The 16380-nt window shown below is 39.8% G+C and overlaps 1 protein-coding gene across 1 annotated transcript; it reads right to left on the bottom strand.

The window, feature by feature from the left end:
- Positions 1-7678: 7678 nt before the first annotated feature.
- Positions 7679-15401, bottom strand: LOC128384126 (acidic leucine-rich nuclear phosphoprotein 32 family member B-like). The gene is made up of 7 exons (XM_053343706.1): positions 15214-15401; positions 12344-12493; positions 10313-10435; positions 10006-10192; positions 9810-9907; positions 8152-8221; positions 7679-7823 (listed from the first exon to the last, which is right to left on the bottom strand). The coding sequence occupies exons 1-7, from the start codon at positions 15265-15267 to the stop codon at positions 7747-7749; spliced, it is 759 nt and encodes a 252-aa protein (XP_053199681.1). The 5' UTR covers positions 15268-15401; the 3' UTR covers positions 7679-7746.
- Between the last annotated feature and the right edge of the window lie 979 nt (positions 15402-16380).

The raw sequence follows: 16380 nt of genomic DNA, 5'->3' as shown, positions 1-16380 counted from the left end.
TGCAGGGTAAACTGATCTTCAGCCCTTCTGGAACATCGAGTACAATGCCTGAAAGTATTTAATAAAAACTAATTCAACCATGACAAGTGTAACTCTGTCTTTGCCCTACAGAATTGAACCTACAAACATTAAGTGTCAAAGAAATTAAACTAGAGTCTAATATCAGACTTGGACATTAAGGTATTCTGAAGTAGGTTCAAACTTTCTCCATCAAAACATGGTGCCAACTTTGCCCACAATGCAAATTGACCTACACTGGACAAGTGGTACACATCTACATACTAGTGTTGCAGTCAAGACCGCACCAACCGAGACCTTGACATTTAGAGGTCGAGACAAGACACATCAAAATGAGTTGTTTGCTTTTAAATGCAAAAATCTGTTTTCAGAGCAACACAATTATCAGTTGGGCATGGACAAAAAGCCCATCAGCAGTGGTCTTTCTTAAAACAACGTCAGTCCGAGACAAGACCAAGAACCTCAAAATGGTATCAAGGTCAAGCTCAAGTACTATTTACAGTGCCTTGCAAAAGAATTCATACCCCTTGCACTTTTAATTTTGTGATTGGCCCAACATGAAATGGCAGATAATTAAAGTGGAAGCAAAATGCTGTCAAGTGTTTCAACTATATGTAAAGTGACATGCATATGTATTCAGCCCCTCTTACTGATAACATCCAGCTGCCTTCAGGAGTCACATAAGTGAAGACTCCACCTGTGTACTTCAAAGTATTATACACCTATTCTGTGAAGGCCTCAGGTTTGTTAGTGAACAAACGGCATCATTAAGACTAGGACCACATCAGGCAGGCCAGGGATAAAGTTGTCAAAGTTTAAAGCAGGGTTACATTACAAAATCACAAGTTTTGAACATCAGAGCACTGTTCAATCCATCTGAAAATGGAAAACATGGCACAAGTGCAAACCTACCAAGACATGGCCGTCCGCATAAACTAACAGGCGGGGCAAGGAAAGCATTCAGAAGCAGCCAAGAGGCCCAGAGTAACTCTGGAGGAGCTGCAGAGGTCAACAGCTCAGGTGTGAGAATCTGTTCACAGGACAACTACTAGTCGTGCACTCCACAAATCTATGGAAGAGTGGCAAGAAGTCCTGTTTTCAGTTTTCCACAAGCCATGTAGCGGACACAGGAAACATGCAAAACGCTATGTGAGGCAGAAACCTAACACTGCACATCAACCTGAACACACCGTCCCTACTGTGAAACATGGTAGTGGCATCATCATGCTGTGGAGATACTTCTCTTCAGCAGGGACAGGGAAGCTGGTCAGAGTTGATGGGAAGATGGATGGATCTAAATACAGGTCAATCCTGGAGGAAAACCTGTTAAGGCTGCAACAGACTTGACTGGGACAGAGGTTCACCTTTCAGCAGGACTACGACCCTAAACATACAGCCAGACCATCAATGGAATGGTTCAGATCAAAGCATATTCATGTGTTAGAATGGCCCAGTCATAGTCCAGACCCAAATCCTACTGAGAATCTGTGGCAAGACTTGAAAATTGCTGTTCACAGACGCTCTCCATCCAATCGGACTGAATTTGAGCTGATTGCAAAGAAGAATGGCCAAAAAATGCTGTCTGTAGATTCGCAAAGCTGGTAGAGACATACCCCAAAGGACTTGCAGCTGTAATTACAGCGAAAGGTGGTTCGATAAAGTATTGACTCAGGGGGACTGAATACATATGCACGCCACACTTTTCAGATTTGTATTTGTAAAAAATCTTGAACACATCATTTTACTTCCACTACAAAATTGTTCGCTACTTTGTGTTGGTCTATCACATAAAAATCCCAATGAAATACATTTAAGTCTGTGGTTGTAACGTGACAAAATGTGGAAAAGTTTCTAGATTTTATCCTTTCCACGAAAAATTGAAATCATAAATAAATGATAGACAGGAACAGTTTCCTTGTTCCTGCCAATAAAACATTTTAATTTTTTTTTTTTTAATTTTTTAATTTTCTGCTCTGTAGCACTTTGAGATTGCTGAAATGTAAAGTGCAATACAAATACATTTATTATTATTATTGTTATTATTTTTGATAAATTCACTGGACTTTCCCTTTTTATTTCAGCTCCTTCAAGCATTTTATAGACAGCAAGATGAGATTAGAGGCCTGAGAGAACAACTTCATCAGAAAGAAGTTAGTACACAAACATGAATGATAAAACATGTTAATCAAACAGTAATGTGCAAACCTATTACAAGCTATTAATATTTGTATTGTGGGGGATTAAAAGGACTCAGCTTGTCCCTGTTCTGCAGGAGAGGATCGCTCAGCTGGAACTGGAGATCAAAAACACCAGAAACAACATGAGGGCAACGTTCTGATTCAACAAATCCACTCTCGCATTGCCGTTTTCACACAATGAACCAATCAAACTGTTCAACATTTCCAACCAATAAAGGAAATATGTTGCTAACATTTTTACCTGGATACTGATTTTCAGTTACATTCTTTGGATGGCTAACAACCCCTCAACTCTGATTTCTTTCACTTTTGGGTTAGGGTTACATAACTTTAACAAACTTTAGTGATACTTAAAATGATCAGCCATGATGTCAACAGCACATTAAAATGATCCACATCAACGATTTAGCAAATTAACATGCTTTCAGAGTATTATTGAAGTATATCCGTTCTGCCAGACTCTTTCAATGATGTGGGACAGTGATCTTTTTTTCCCTCAACATTTCCAAAGTAAATGTGCATGTAGTAATTTATAGGATTGATCCCTAAAGATCTGAGTTCAATCAAAAGTGGAAATTCCCCCTGATTTTTGGGCCAGTGGTAAAATTTGAGACATGCAAGTTTAAAAAATGTTTCAACAATAGCAAAAAATGCGCACGGGAGCTCAATGCATCTGCTGCATGAACAAAGTTTTTGGTGAAAACAATCCAGCAGTTAAATCCATGCAAATGAGGCAAAATGTTCTCACTCTGGATACACTTTTACTGGTAAAACCTGAGACTTGACATAGTTTGTAGGTGTCCATGTATCCATTACATGGGGAAAACATTAGAACTCAATAGAAAGTGCTCCAGTACACCACCACCACCACCACCACCACCCATTATGACCTCAGTAGTAAACAAAGTATTATTATCACCTTTCTGTCGAGCTTCATAAAAGTAGAATTCACCGCATTCTTCCTCCATGACTGGAAACAGGTGATTTCGCCTCTGATTGGACACCAGGTGTCATTAATGACTGTGATTGGAGAAGAGAGCATGAAGAGCTGCAATATAAGGAGCGAGCAGCCACATGCAACTCACAGCTTCAAGCCTAAAGTTGACATCCTTTAACTGTCTGCTGCTGGAGCTGAACTACTGTTGTTTGTGAGTCAAACATGATGCTTGGACTCTCTTTAAGGTGAGTTAAATGTCTTTATTTTCCTCTTTTGAGATGACAGTGAATGTTTAACTCCTCAACCAATTTAACGTTCATGCTGGAAATAATTTGCTTTGTAACACTACTACAGGGTTTCTTGGATCTGTCTGCTGCTATTTAGCAGTGTTGCATGCTTTCCTGCAAAAGGTGGTGACTATGCTCCTGGATCATCAAACCTTCAGCCTGAAGGCTCATTTCGTCCTCTAGTGCACCGCCAACCATCTGCTAACCCTGGTTCTCCTACTGGAAACCACGCCTCCTCCAGCATGGCTGCAGGCTACGCACCCAGCCTTCCTATCTCCTACTCCAATGCAGGTTACACCAGCCATCCTGCTGGCTCCGGCTCTGGCTTGGTGTTTCGTCAGCCTTCTGTTGGCTCCGGCTCTGGCTCGGTGTATCGTCAGCCTTCTGCTGGCTCCAGTGCAGGTTACACCAGCCATCCCGCTGGCTCCGGCTCTGGCTCGGTGTATCGTCAGCCTTCTGCTGGCTCTGGCTCAGTCTATGGAGACACTTCAGGCTTTGCATACTCAGCTGGAAACGCAGGTACAAACTTCAACTAGCTTGAGAAACATGAATGTGCCAGTTTAATGTTGACATCCAAGCCATAACTTGGATGTCATGGTTCAGTTGTATTTCTGCATCTAAAGGATCAACACTGAATCTTAACTTCAACTCTAATCAAGATTTAACCCCTTCCCTTTTCAGGCAATGCATTTGGATCTTCTGGCTCTTCTGGCCCACTGTCAGGCGGTGCAGCCTCTGATCTGAACGCCTGGATAGAGGCTCGTCCTTTCATTGACTTGAGCTTCCTGGAATCTGCTCAGGGGATGCCAGATGGCCTAAGCCAGGAGACTTCCCTTCCAGTCCCTTCATCCTACATTGTCCAGTCCAGAAATGGTTACCTGCGAGATAGACAGGCCTACTCCCACAAGACTTACGACCCTGAGTTTCCTGAAGCACCAGTTTTGATGTCTGCACCAGCAAGTGGCTCCAAAGGAGGAAAGAAGGTCTAATGAGGTAAAATGAACAAATTGAAGCCTGAGCTCATTCTACAGTTTATGATTATTAACCCATGTGTCTTGTTGCAGGGTAAACTGATCTTCAGCCCTTCTGGAACATTGAGTACAATTTCTGAAAGTATTTAATAAAAACTAATTTAACCATGACAAGTGTGATTCTGTCTTTGCACTACATTTAAGAATTTGAAAGAAATTAAACTGTCTAGTTTAACCACCAGACTTGAACATTAAGGTATTCTGAAGTTGGTTCAAACTTTCTCCATCAAAACATGGTGCCAACTTCACCTACACAAGACAGAGCTTCCCCCTCTACAAAATCAAGAACATGCTGTCTGTAGGCAGTGTCAGTGAGCTTGATTGGGCTATGCAGTTTTTGGGCCAAGGACAACCTTGAGGGCAATGGAGGCTGATCTGGGAATTGGAGATGTGCCTCCTGCTGGTGGAGTCAGGTATAAACTGGTAAAGCTGGTCCTGTGGGATAAAGTCCACTAAACTCTGGCACCTGGTGGGCCATGTTCATCAGCTGTCTACAGACTTGTTGACTCTGCAAGCATTTGAGGTGGGACAAGACACTAAAAGGATAAGTGCCAGCCTGCTTAAAAGCCTCCATAAGCACAAGAACCACAGATCCATTGCCACGAACTGAAATAAAGTTCTGTCTCCAGTTAGGTTTTAAGATGTCTGAATGTCAGACAGCACAAAGGTCCAAGCTGGCACAACAGACAGGAAACCCTTTACAGCATGTTCAAGGTGGGAATGCTTTTATTCCACTTCACTGTTCTGTACGAAAGGGACAGACAGTGGGGGGGGCGGGGGTTGACTCCACCAACGAGTCAGCTATATTTCTCATCTAAGTGTCTAATCAGTAACTGAAAACTATATGCAAAAGCAGGAACCAGATGACAAACCTTCCCCCTCAAGAAGATTTCAGTGACATGGGGAAAGTATTAAACACTTTCCAATGTAAAGCTCTCCAGTACATAACCACTACCATGATCTCGATAGAGAATCATCACCACCTGTTTGAGCTTCTTAAAAGTGGAGTTTACAGAACTGTTGTATTGAATTGCATTAGACTGTTCCTAATATAGAGCTTACTGAGTTTATTTCTCATATGTGGGTGAAGTTTACTGAAGCTCAAGTGTCGGTAATAATTGGTAGTATTTGTAAAAACTGAAAACTACATATAAGCAGAAGACAAAACTGAAGAGTGAAGTTGACTTGGGAAAAATTAAATAAAAAGTAAATTGCATGAAATAAAATCAACTGACACGAGAGCCTGAAAAGATCGTCCAGCTTTTCTGTTAAGTGTTACTATTTGAAAAAAAAAAAGTGGCATTCATCGGCTGCGACCCTCGAAGGGGAAACATCAGGGAGACAAAAGGCGAGAGAGGAGACGCCAGGAGCAAAATGTTAAGATTTTATTTACAAAGTCCTTTTTGTATTTTTTTGTTGGTTTTTTCTTTAACTTACAGAAAGTAAAAAAAAAAAAAAAAAATACACAACTTCAACCACAACCTACACTGAACTCTACGGAGCAGAAAGAAATGAAAAGAGGCGGAGAGAGAAGAGAGACAGTGTGTCCCCAGACAATCATACAAAATTAAACTTAAACAAAAAAAAACAAAAACAAAAAAAAAAAACAATTTCTCTGAAAAAATATTTCTTTTAAAAAGCTCTGTTGGCAAAAAAGAGAGAACACAGTTTGCCCTGAGCGCGCTCGGCCTCGAGGAGAAGGGAGGAAGGGTAGAGGGTTTTTTTTTTTTTTTTTAAAGATGTTTTTAAATTTTCATGCGACACTTCACTTTGACTGTCCGTCGCTGACATCACAGAGCCTGTCGGGTGATGACATCAGAGCCGTTGGTTCAGTCCCAGAGTGATGATGTCAGAGGTGCGGGGGGAGGGGGTGCTGTTACCTCCCATGAGCCCTTGTTTTATCTCCTTTTACAGACATTAACCTAAATGTATTCAAATCTTAGGTTTTGTTCTTTTTGTCTCTATTGAAGCAGTTTAAAAAAAATATTATAGTTAATTGTCGAAATAGTAAAAAAAAATACATTGGCAGCTTATGACAAAATTATAGTGATCTAAAAAAGACAAAAAAAAGGAAGAAAAATAATAATTATGAATGTCACCTCGAGCCGTCTGTACAATCAGACTGAAGCTAATTTTCACTTTCGTGACGCCACAGTTTCAAAAGCTTTTTACGACTGGTGATGCATTCGCTTCTTGGTAACGGAATAGGACTTCCCAAATCACATACGTGTGTTTGCAAGATTGTCTTAAGAAAAAAATTCATGTTGAAAAATATACGTTGATGTAATAGATTTCTAAATGCCTGTCATATTTTACCCGTTTCTCTCTCTCACTACTGAGGTTCTGGTTAGCACTTACTTTTAAGAACGGAGCAATAATAAACTGTTTAAGTGCCTTCTTTTTTTTTTAAAGTGAAAACTTGGTCAAATGATTCCCCTAAAAATGGATCATTTTACCACTAATGTCACAGAAGCTGTTTATTTGGCACCACATTTTCTATTAAATACGCAGTGAGGTTTGATCTGTCGTAGGGCTGAAATGATTAGTTCACTAGTTGATTGACAGATCATCAAGTTATCGTTTGAACCTTTTATCAAACAAACAAAAAAAAAAGCTTCTCAAATCGTCACTTGGTTCTTATAAACGGACATTTTTCTCACTTGTCTGACATTTAATAGACAAAAACAATTAAATCAAGACAGTAATCGACATTAACATATAAAATAATTGTTGGGAGTTCTGCTGTGAGAGTTTTAAGGTCTTAAATTTGACTTATGAGTCGTTGAGTTCACAAAAAAATTGCCGCCACAAAGACAGAAATGCAAGAAAATAATAATTTCATGTTCTTCTAGACGACTGTCAGAAATTCAGTAGTTTAAAAGTGACGTTATAAATTGTTGATATGCTGACTGTTTCTTACATTTAAGGGAATCTGTTAGCGGCTGTAAGAATGTTTTGGATCAAGCTGTGGATATGAATTAAAAAACTGACTAAAAATGATGGAACAAATTGTGAAAATGGGAAAAAATTAATGTGAATAAAAAAGGTGTTTTTATGAATGAACGGAGATGTTTTCGTCTGCCGGAGATGACAAAAGGCTCAGTGGGAGGAGACAAGCTACAGAAATGGAACGCAGCCCAGGAGTCAGAGGCCGAGTGGGGGTGGGGGGGGGCTAGCGTCAGTGGGGGAAGGGTGGGTGGCTGGGTGGGGTGGGGGGAGCAGTGTAGGGTCAACGGATAAGAGGTCAGAGGGGTTTGCAGGGTCTCCGTCGGTCCTTAATCATCGTCTTCATCATCCTCGTCTTCGGGGTCCCGCTTCCTCTTCTCTCCTTTGGTCGGAGATGAGTCCTCGTCTGCAGAGGAACAACGAGTTTAACACCATTATGAAACTATTAGTTATAAGGAATATTCAGAAAAACCCTTTAAAAAAAGGTTGTTTGATGTTGAAAAAGCTGATAACGAATTACTCGAGCAAAATGACCCAAATGTGACGATTCCAGCTTCTGTAATGTGAGAGTTTGCCGCTTTTCTTGGCTTGGTCTTGATAGTAAATTGTAGGTTATAGAACATTTTACTGGTTTCTTTGTTCCATAGATCAAATGATTTCTCCACTTTTACCAATGAATCATCAAAAAAAAGGTAAAGATAATTAATTAGAAGAAGAAGTAAACTCTTACTGACCATCATCGTCGTCATCATCATCGTCGTCGTCATCCTCCTCACTGTCGACATCTCCGTTCACCTCTCCGTCCTGCAGGGAGAAAAAGTTGGTTGTTGAAAGGTTAAATTCCTCTGGAGGACATCCCAACTTTCTCCAACACGAGGAACGGACTGTTCTACTCCTGACATCTTTCAGAAGGTCTAACTGGTGTCGTATGAAAGCAGACGATCTGAGGAATCCACTGGATGCCTTTGTAATGCTGCCATGTTATCTTAGTTTGTTGGAGGCTAAACACCATTCCAAACTTGGGCTTCATTTCGGCAAGGGTCCCCACATCAAGGTAACGCAATGAAAATATGTTCTATGGTTAGGGTTGGGTACCTTTCACATTTGAACCGATACCGATACTGAAACCAGTGCCGGTACTCAATGGTTCTTAATTTTGGTACTTTACTCTAAATCTGTAACTCCTGAAGTATCAACCCAAAAAGTCCCCAAATTCTTACTTGAAATACACACAAAAAATAAAGATATAAATATAAAAGGGTGCATTTATTATGAAGAAAATGTGAGAAAAAAAAAATTAAAAGTGCAAAATATATATAAAATTATATCCACATGGGTTATTTAGCTTATATCAACCATATTTCTTCTACATATATTCATTCGTGTGTTTCTGTTGTTAGCACTGTTTTCCCATGATGCATCTGTGTAGCTGTAGCCCTATTATAGAGTTACACATGGTGCCACCACTGGTTACTGGCGGTATTGCACCCATGAGCATGAAATATTAAAAACAGTCAAACATGGAACACGACATCCGGCTCTGTGCCCAGCTCGTGTTCATACTGAAAATTGGCACCGTTTGATTTGACGTGAATCAATACTCCATACCATACCAACATAGCTCGGTTGGTATTAAAAGTACCGACCTCGGTACCGAACCCCATCGATGGGTATTCACAAATCTCCCCTTTAAGACATACAGATTTGGTGCAAGATAACTTGAGTATAACAAATAGGGCTGGGTATCGTTAAAAAAATGTCTGATACCAGCACCAATCCAAGTAGTCTGAAAGTGATACTGATACCAGCTGAGTACTTCATTCGATACCCATTAACACATTTAGGTCTTTTATCCGGTTTAACAGGTGTGTAGGTGGCATCTTGGTGGCTGTGATCAAATTCACCACAACTTCACCACCACAGACGGGTCGTAGCTGCTGTGGCAGTGGACCAATCACATGCCAAGAGTGCTTGTGTTGGTGGCAAGTCTGTATAAATAGTCCTATTTTCTAGCTCTGGGTGCAAAAAGGATCGATTGCAGGACATTTCGATTCTACTTGGTATCGATTTATTTTGGTTGATACCTTGAATAGTCCCCGAACCAAAACACAATACAATCATAGATTTATGACTAGAAAAACTATTCTTGAGGTGTCCAGCTTTAATCTATGTGCAATATTTCTTATTAGGTTCAGTGCAATTATCTGATTGAAAATACAGAAACCACAGGAATGTGTAGAAATCACTTATGTCGTATGTAAATTTATTGTGATTGTAGCCACTATACAAGACAGATTTCCTCCTTGAGAACAATTAAGTTTATGGATTTGGTGTAAATGTCCGTTAGACTCAAACATTTGCCCAAAAAGAGTGAAAACCATCCCAAACTCACCTCATCATCGCCGCTGTCATCATCATCGTCATCATCTTCGGCCACTACGTCTTCCTCATCCTCCTCCTCCTCGTCCTCAAAGTCCTCTGACTCTCCCTCTGCAGAAAACAACAAAGAGGGAAATTATCCAACAGGTTTAAATTTAGACTTTAGTTGAGTTTTTTTTACCCCCTGGACCTTGACGTTGACCCCTCACCTTCTTCGTCCTCGTCCTCGACTCCGTCTCCCTCTCCGTCGGAGTCGGAGGCCTCGCAGTCATCGATGTCGTAGCCGTCCAGGTAGGTGAGCTGAGGGAGGAGCTTGAAGATGGAGTCCCTGTAGTCGGCCAGGTTGGTCACCTCGCAGTTAAACAGGTCTAGACTCTTCAGCTGGGGCAACTTTTTCTGGAGGGGGAAAGAAGTCAGATATGATTGATGACGAGTTGGATATTTATGGCTCTTTAATGATTAATGGTGAGCATTAATTTCCCAGCAGGTGACGGTGTGTTGTTTTACTCCACCCACCAGGGGCTCCAGGGTGCTGATGTCTTTGAACTTGTTCCCGCTGAGGTTGAGGTGCGTTAGATTCACCAGCCGCTCCGCCAGAACCTCCAGACCGCCTGATATCCTGTTATCGCTCAGCTCCAACTGCAGAGGGACAAAGAAAAGAGATGAATTTCCATTTTTTGAAAGTCTTTCCTTGATATTTAAGCGGGTTAGATGATTGTCAGATAATCAACCAATTTATCAAATCAATTATTTAGCAAGTAAAAATGCCAAAGACTTGTCAATTCCAGCTTTTTTAAAATCTGTTTTTGCTGCTTTTCATTGAACTCATTAGGATTTAGCTGCATGTGATGTGAAAATGTCATTTTAAGTTAAATATCATGTTTTCATGTATTACAGCAGCTGGAAAAGATCCTACAAGAAACACTGAGGTCGTTTAGTTTTCTCACCGTTTTTTTTTTAAAGTACAATTCACATTAAATAACAAATAAGTGGACTCTAACCAGATAAACAACAGAACAAAAGAACAAGTGGACAGCTATGACCTACAAGAACAACAATGAATAAATAAAATAAAAGACAATAAAAACAAAACAAAGTGAAAAATTGACAAAAAACATACAAACCAAAAAGCCCAACACTAACACAGTTAAACTAAGTTATTCACAGGTCTGTGCAATCCACATTCCAGCCACCATGCATCAAGAGTAGAGAATAGATAAATTATTAACTTGGAATTGCAGAGAAATCCAGTCGCTTAATGTAAGAAAAGAAGTGTGGACCCCCCCCACACTGCCCAGAAATTATTTATAGAGCCCTCTCAAGGGGCTTTGGAGGAGATTTATCGACTCGCCAGCAGAGTGACAAAGGTGATCACATCTTTATCAATTTTGGTCAAATGCAGTACAGTTCAGTACAGAAACCCCAAATACTGCTATTATGGGCTCCTCCCCAGAAGCCAGTTAGAGATGGGCAATGCCAAAACATGTGTACACAATTAGCAGGTGACTGGTGACATCTTACATAGTTAGAAATCACATCATTATAGATTCTGGATCCTTGCTTTGGTTCAATATGCTCTATGAATAAGTTTACATTGTATAAAGACCAGACCTAGTTCCTCCTCCCATGCCGATTAAACCGTATTCAATGAGGTGGTTTGTAGAGAGCTAATGTTCCTATAAATTATTGTCAGGGTTCCTTTCAGAGTTGGAATTTCGCTGATAGTTGTCCAAATGTAGAGAATATGTCGTTGATATCATCACATCTCTAAACCTTTTGATACCAGATCACGTTGAGAAAATGCCCAACAGCCAAACCACCGGAGCAGAAAGAGGTCGTCTGAATTGGCTCCAAATCTTTAAAAATGTTGTTCTAACACATATATTTTTTTAGTAAAGGAGGAGTAGGGGCTTGTGATGGAGGAGTAAGCAAGACAAGAGAGTCACGCCGACCTTTCATAAGGGGGTTGGCAACAAGGGCAAACAATGGAGGACTTAAAGGGCAGCGTTGGCGAGTTGACCGTCGTGGAGGGAAATATTCTGCCTGAGTGTTGTTGGTTCTAACAGAAGCCCGAGGGCATGAATATAAAAGTCTTATCCAAGTGACCAATTTTGAGGCAAGGCCAAATCTATTCAAAGTGTTGAAGAGATATCTCCTCTCCACACGGTCGAACCCTTTTTCTGCCTCAAGAGATATGACGCCTTCAGAAGTGTCAGTGGCAGATAGATTATATGTATAATATTAAACCACCGTCCAAGAGAAGAGAACGAGTGTCTGCTCTTGATGAGCCCCGTTTGATCAGGAGGCATAATTGATAATTGAAGGGAGAACTGCTTCAAGACTCAGACTGCTAAGAGCTTGGCAAGAATTTTACAATCGACATTTAATAGGCCGATTGGTCGGTATGAATTATTAAGAACAAGACAAGATAGTAGCCTGAGGGAGAGTCTGTGGGAAAATGCCAGATACAAATGCCTCATTGTACACCTCAATTAAAATAGGTGCAATCTTGGTGGAAGAAGAAAAAGAAAAAGAAGTTCCCCTCACCTTTTTGAGTTTGTCCAGTTTGGGGATGTCTGCTACGCTGGTCAGGCCGACGTTGATGAGGCTCAGCAGCTCCAGGTTGGAGAACTCTGCTGTGATACCTTCGATCTTTCCCTCGCTGGAGCGACAGTTATCCAGAACCAGCTCCTGGACCTGGAGGGGAAGGGAGGGAGTTAGTCCGGTTTGGGTTAAAACAAGTCCAGGTAGGGTTTAAAATGGGAGGCTTTAGATCAGCAACTACAACTAAGTTAAACAGGTCTAGACTCTTCAGCTGGGGCAACTTTTTCTGGAGGGGGAAAAGAAGTCAGATGTGATTGATGATGAGTTGGATATATAGATTTAAAGCTACTAACTCAAGAGTGCTCCGTTTCAAAATGACCCTTTGAAGACTCATTTCTTCATTTGATGTTTGTGGTGTCGGTGTGACTAATTCTGGCCCTCTAATCTCCGTCACTTCGCTTTTAACCGCGAAAAAGAAGAAGAAGAAGAAACACCCTTTACATGAGGGGTCACGAGGGAGAGAAACCACATGAATAACGGTTACTAAATCAAACTGTACAAAAAAAAAAAAAAAAACACTGCGGTTTTTCATGTTTTTGTCTTGAACACATTAATACAAAGATTCTGGGACTTTCTTTTTAGGGACAAACCAAACTGAGTCACAGAAATGAGTCATTACATATCAACAAAACTGACTGGCAGAAAAGGGTTAGCACTGAAAAACTAATTCATCTAGAAATTAAACATGATTGTGGAAATAATCTGCAACTTTATAAATACATAAATTAGTTGTTTTATCTGTAAAATAACAGAAAAGTATGAAAAAGCTTCATCATGAACATCTTGTTTTCAGTCCACAACCCAAAGATATTCACTTTGTCAAAAAAAGGACTAAAGACACCAGAAAATATTCACTTTTGAAGAGCTTTAAGACTTATTTTTTAATTAAATACTCAAAATGATTAATTGAGTATCAAAGAAGTTGCTGATTAATTTAACAGTCAGCTCTAATTAAGTGTTCCCTTACTTATGTCCAATTTAACATCTTGTTGAAGCCTCTTTATAAACATACATGCAGTCAAAAATGTCATAAAAACTTTATTTTATTATACACAATCCAATCATAGGATTAGATTTTTCATTATCGATCTATAAACTATATGTCAAGTCTGTAAAATACCAATAATATGTGACATGTCTCCATCGTAAAGCCCAAGGTAGAACCTAAAGTGTTGTTATTAAATCGATTAATCTTGCACAAACACAATTTTGAAACAAAAAGTACATTTTTAAGACACATTTGAAAGTTGGATATTTATGGCTTCTAGGAATGAATCAGGATTATTAAAGCTGCAACTTTACTTGACATATTCATTATCAATCTAGTTGTTTGGTCTGTAAAATACCCTAAAAGTCTCCATCGTAAAGCCCAAGATACAACTTAAAAATGTCCTTTTATAAATCCACAACCTAAAAGATATTCAGTTTACTATCAAAGAGGACGAAAGACACCAGAATAAAAATCACATTTTAAGAACTTCTGAAGAAATTGAGTATCAAAGCTCTAATTAAATGTCATGTTTTCTTACTTATGCACAAATCAACAGCCTCTTTATCACAAACATGCAGTCATTAAATCTTTATTACACATAACGCACCAATAGGACCAGACATAAGGAGACTACAGACATTAAGACACATTAGGAGACTACAGACATTAAGACACATTAAGAGACTACAGACTTTAGGAGACTACAGACATTAGTAGACTACAGGGACCCAGATGGAGGTAAAGACTCTTGTTTGTAAACTCCCAAACACACGTGACGTAGCTACGTTAGCTCTGCTGCTACCTCTCCGTTGCTCCGCCGGTGCTTTTACCGTTTATCTCCCCGGTAACGACCCCGTGAGTTAACCCTCCAGTGGGTAATAAACTAGTCTGTTGTTGCTTTGGGGTCAACAGAGCGGGGCAAGTGTTAAACTTTAGAGCAGACGTAGTAACCAGAGTTAGCACGCTAAGCTATCACGCTGCTGGCGCCCTTATATATGGACCTGGGCTGCGTCTAATCTCTGGAGCAACAACCCACCATTTAAGGTTTATTAAATAAAAATACACAACTTAAAGATTTATGAAGCAACGCATATTAAACTTCGGAGCTGTAACTATAACATATATTAATATTTTACCCGCATTAAAGGGTGCGGACTGAAATTGGAGCATTTCCTGCTTTATTACACGAAACATATCGTGACAAATCATTTATTTGCACACATTTAACGCTATTTGTTAGTTATTTAAACACATTTAACCACAGCAGATGTTTAAATTTGACGATAAAAATCAGTAAAAAGTATAATATAGTGGCGCGTTTATTTTAGAAATGTGTGCTGCCATTTACAACGCAGACATAAACCGCCTTTTAACTTAGGGGGGAAATAACGAGGTGTTCCAGATATTAGCCAGGCCCCGCAACGCACACGGATATGCACTTGGGCGCAATGAACAGAGACGCACATGCACGAGTTTAGTTTCATATTAGGGACAATTTACGATTAAAAGAATAAAATTTGACCCTATATATTTGAGTGTAAATAAATGTGAATATGATGATAAAACAAGGACAGTGTGTCCGAGCTGTTTACACGTGAGAAGAAGAAGTAAATTAACCCTTTGAAAGTTAATTTATTAGGACTTTAAATGCTTATCTTTGCACTGGAGCTCATATTTAAGCACTTTATTTTAGAGAGGAGATGCAGACAGACACGCTGCCATGTGCTCTCCTCTTCTCCTCCTCCTTCTTCTTCTGCGACCGGTCAAGTTTACGCCACAATATATATATAAAAAAACACAAACAAGAAGAAAACAAACTTACTTCTGTCGGCGACCGGTGCCTCAGCTCTAAGGAGACCCTCTTCTTCATGTCCATTTTCCTATTTATTCTTTTTTTAGGCCGGTTTTTTGTTGTTTGTAACAACTTGTTTCTCCTCGATCCTCTCTGCAGTATCAACACGCGGAACCAGCGTGAAGCGAACGAGAATAAAAGCAGGGAGAACTTCCGGGTAAGACCTGCAACAATAAAACACGCCCCCCGTTTGACGACAGCGGAAACTCGAACTAAGACTTGTGTTTTGTTCGGTTTTTTTGTAAGGAGTCGTATTTACAGCTAAGCTTTCAACATCCTCGACACTTTTCAGACGTTTATTTTCGTTTATTATATTTTATACTCGGACAAATCAGCTGCTTTCTCTGTTAAAATGTTCAATATACACGTTTATTTTGAAAATGACTTCCGGTAACGCTCTCTTTTACTTGTATCGAACTTGACAGAGAGTCCAACGCTCCTGTAACGTTTGGTAAAAGTGGGTCAGGCCGTTTGTCGGTTTCAATTGTCCTCAAAAAAATCTGAATTGAGCCCTTTTCACCACATGCTGATGTGCTCAAAAATAATGAAATTGATTAAAATTTTTTAAAAAGTCCAATTTTGTTTTTAACTTACTACTATGGAAGCACATTGCACTCACCAATATAATAAAAATGGAGGCTTTTTTCTAATAATCATGATTTACTATCTCAAAATTACGAGAAATGCAATTTAAAAGAAATCCTAACGTATAAAGTGCGATTTATTATAGCTGCAGATCAGAACAGGAGGTTAATTTATCGAATAAAAAGGTAGAATATTTACTATTAGTCCAAAACGGATCATTTAAGAGCATTTATTGGTACATGCACAAGACAAGAGCACAGCAGATGGTGATATTTCAAGGCAGTGCAATTTCCCTTCCTCAAGCTTTTCTTCTTATTAAAGTATTTACTAAATATTTACAGTTGTTTAAAAAGGGAAAAGAGAGAAGAGAAAGATAAGAGGGAGACAATATATATTGCACATTGGTGCGCAGGTGCAGTGTTGCACATGTTTGCGCTGCTGGTAAGGAACTGTAAAGTCCGAGTTTTTTGAGGAGGACATAAATGCATCTGATGTTGATCTGTAAAAGGAGGGAAACGGCAGCAGGAGGCTCCACAGCGCCACCAGCGGCCA

Source organism: Scomber japonicus, chromosome 22 (genome assembly GCF_027409825.1).
Source record: "Scomber japonicus isolate fScoJap1 chromosome 22, fScoJap1.pri, whole genome shotgun sequence".
NCBI lineage: Eukaryota > Metazoa > Chordata > Actinopteri > Scombriformes > Scombridae > Scomber > Scomber japonicus.
This window is presented reverse-complemented; position numbering and strand designations above follow the sequence as displayed.

Coding starts and splice junctions, on each gene's coding strand:
- LOC128384126 (XM_053343706.1), bottom strand. CDS start 15,267: ATGGACATGAAGAAGAGGGTCTCCTTAGAGCTGAGGCACCGGTCGCCG. Junction 10,193..10,312: donor TCAGCACCCTGGAGCCCCTG/GTGGGTGGAGTA, acceptor TTCCCCCTCCAG/AAAAAGTTGCCCCAGCTGAA. Junction 7,824..8,151: donor TGATGATGACGACGATGATG/GTCAGTAAGAGT, acceptor GTTCCTCTGCAG/ACGAGGACTCATCTCCGACC.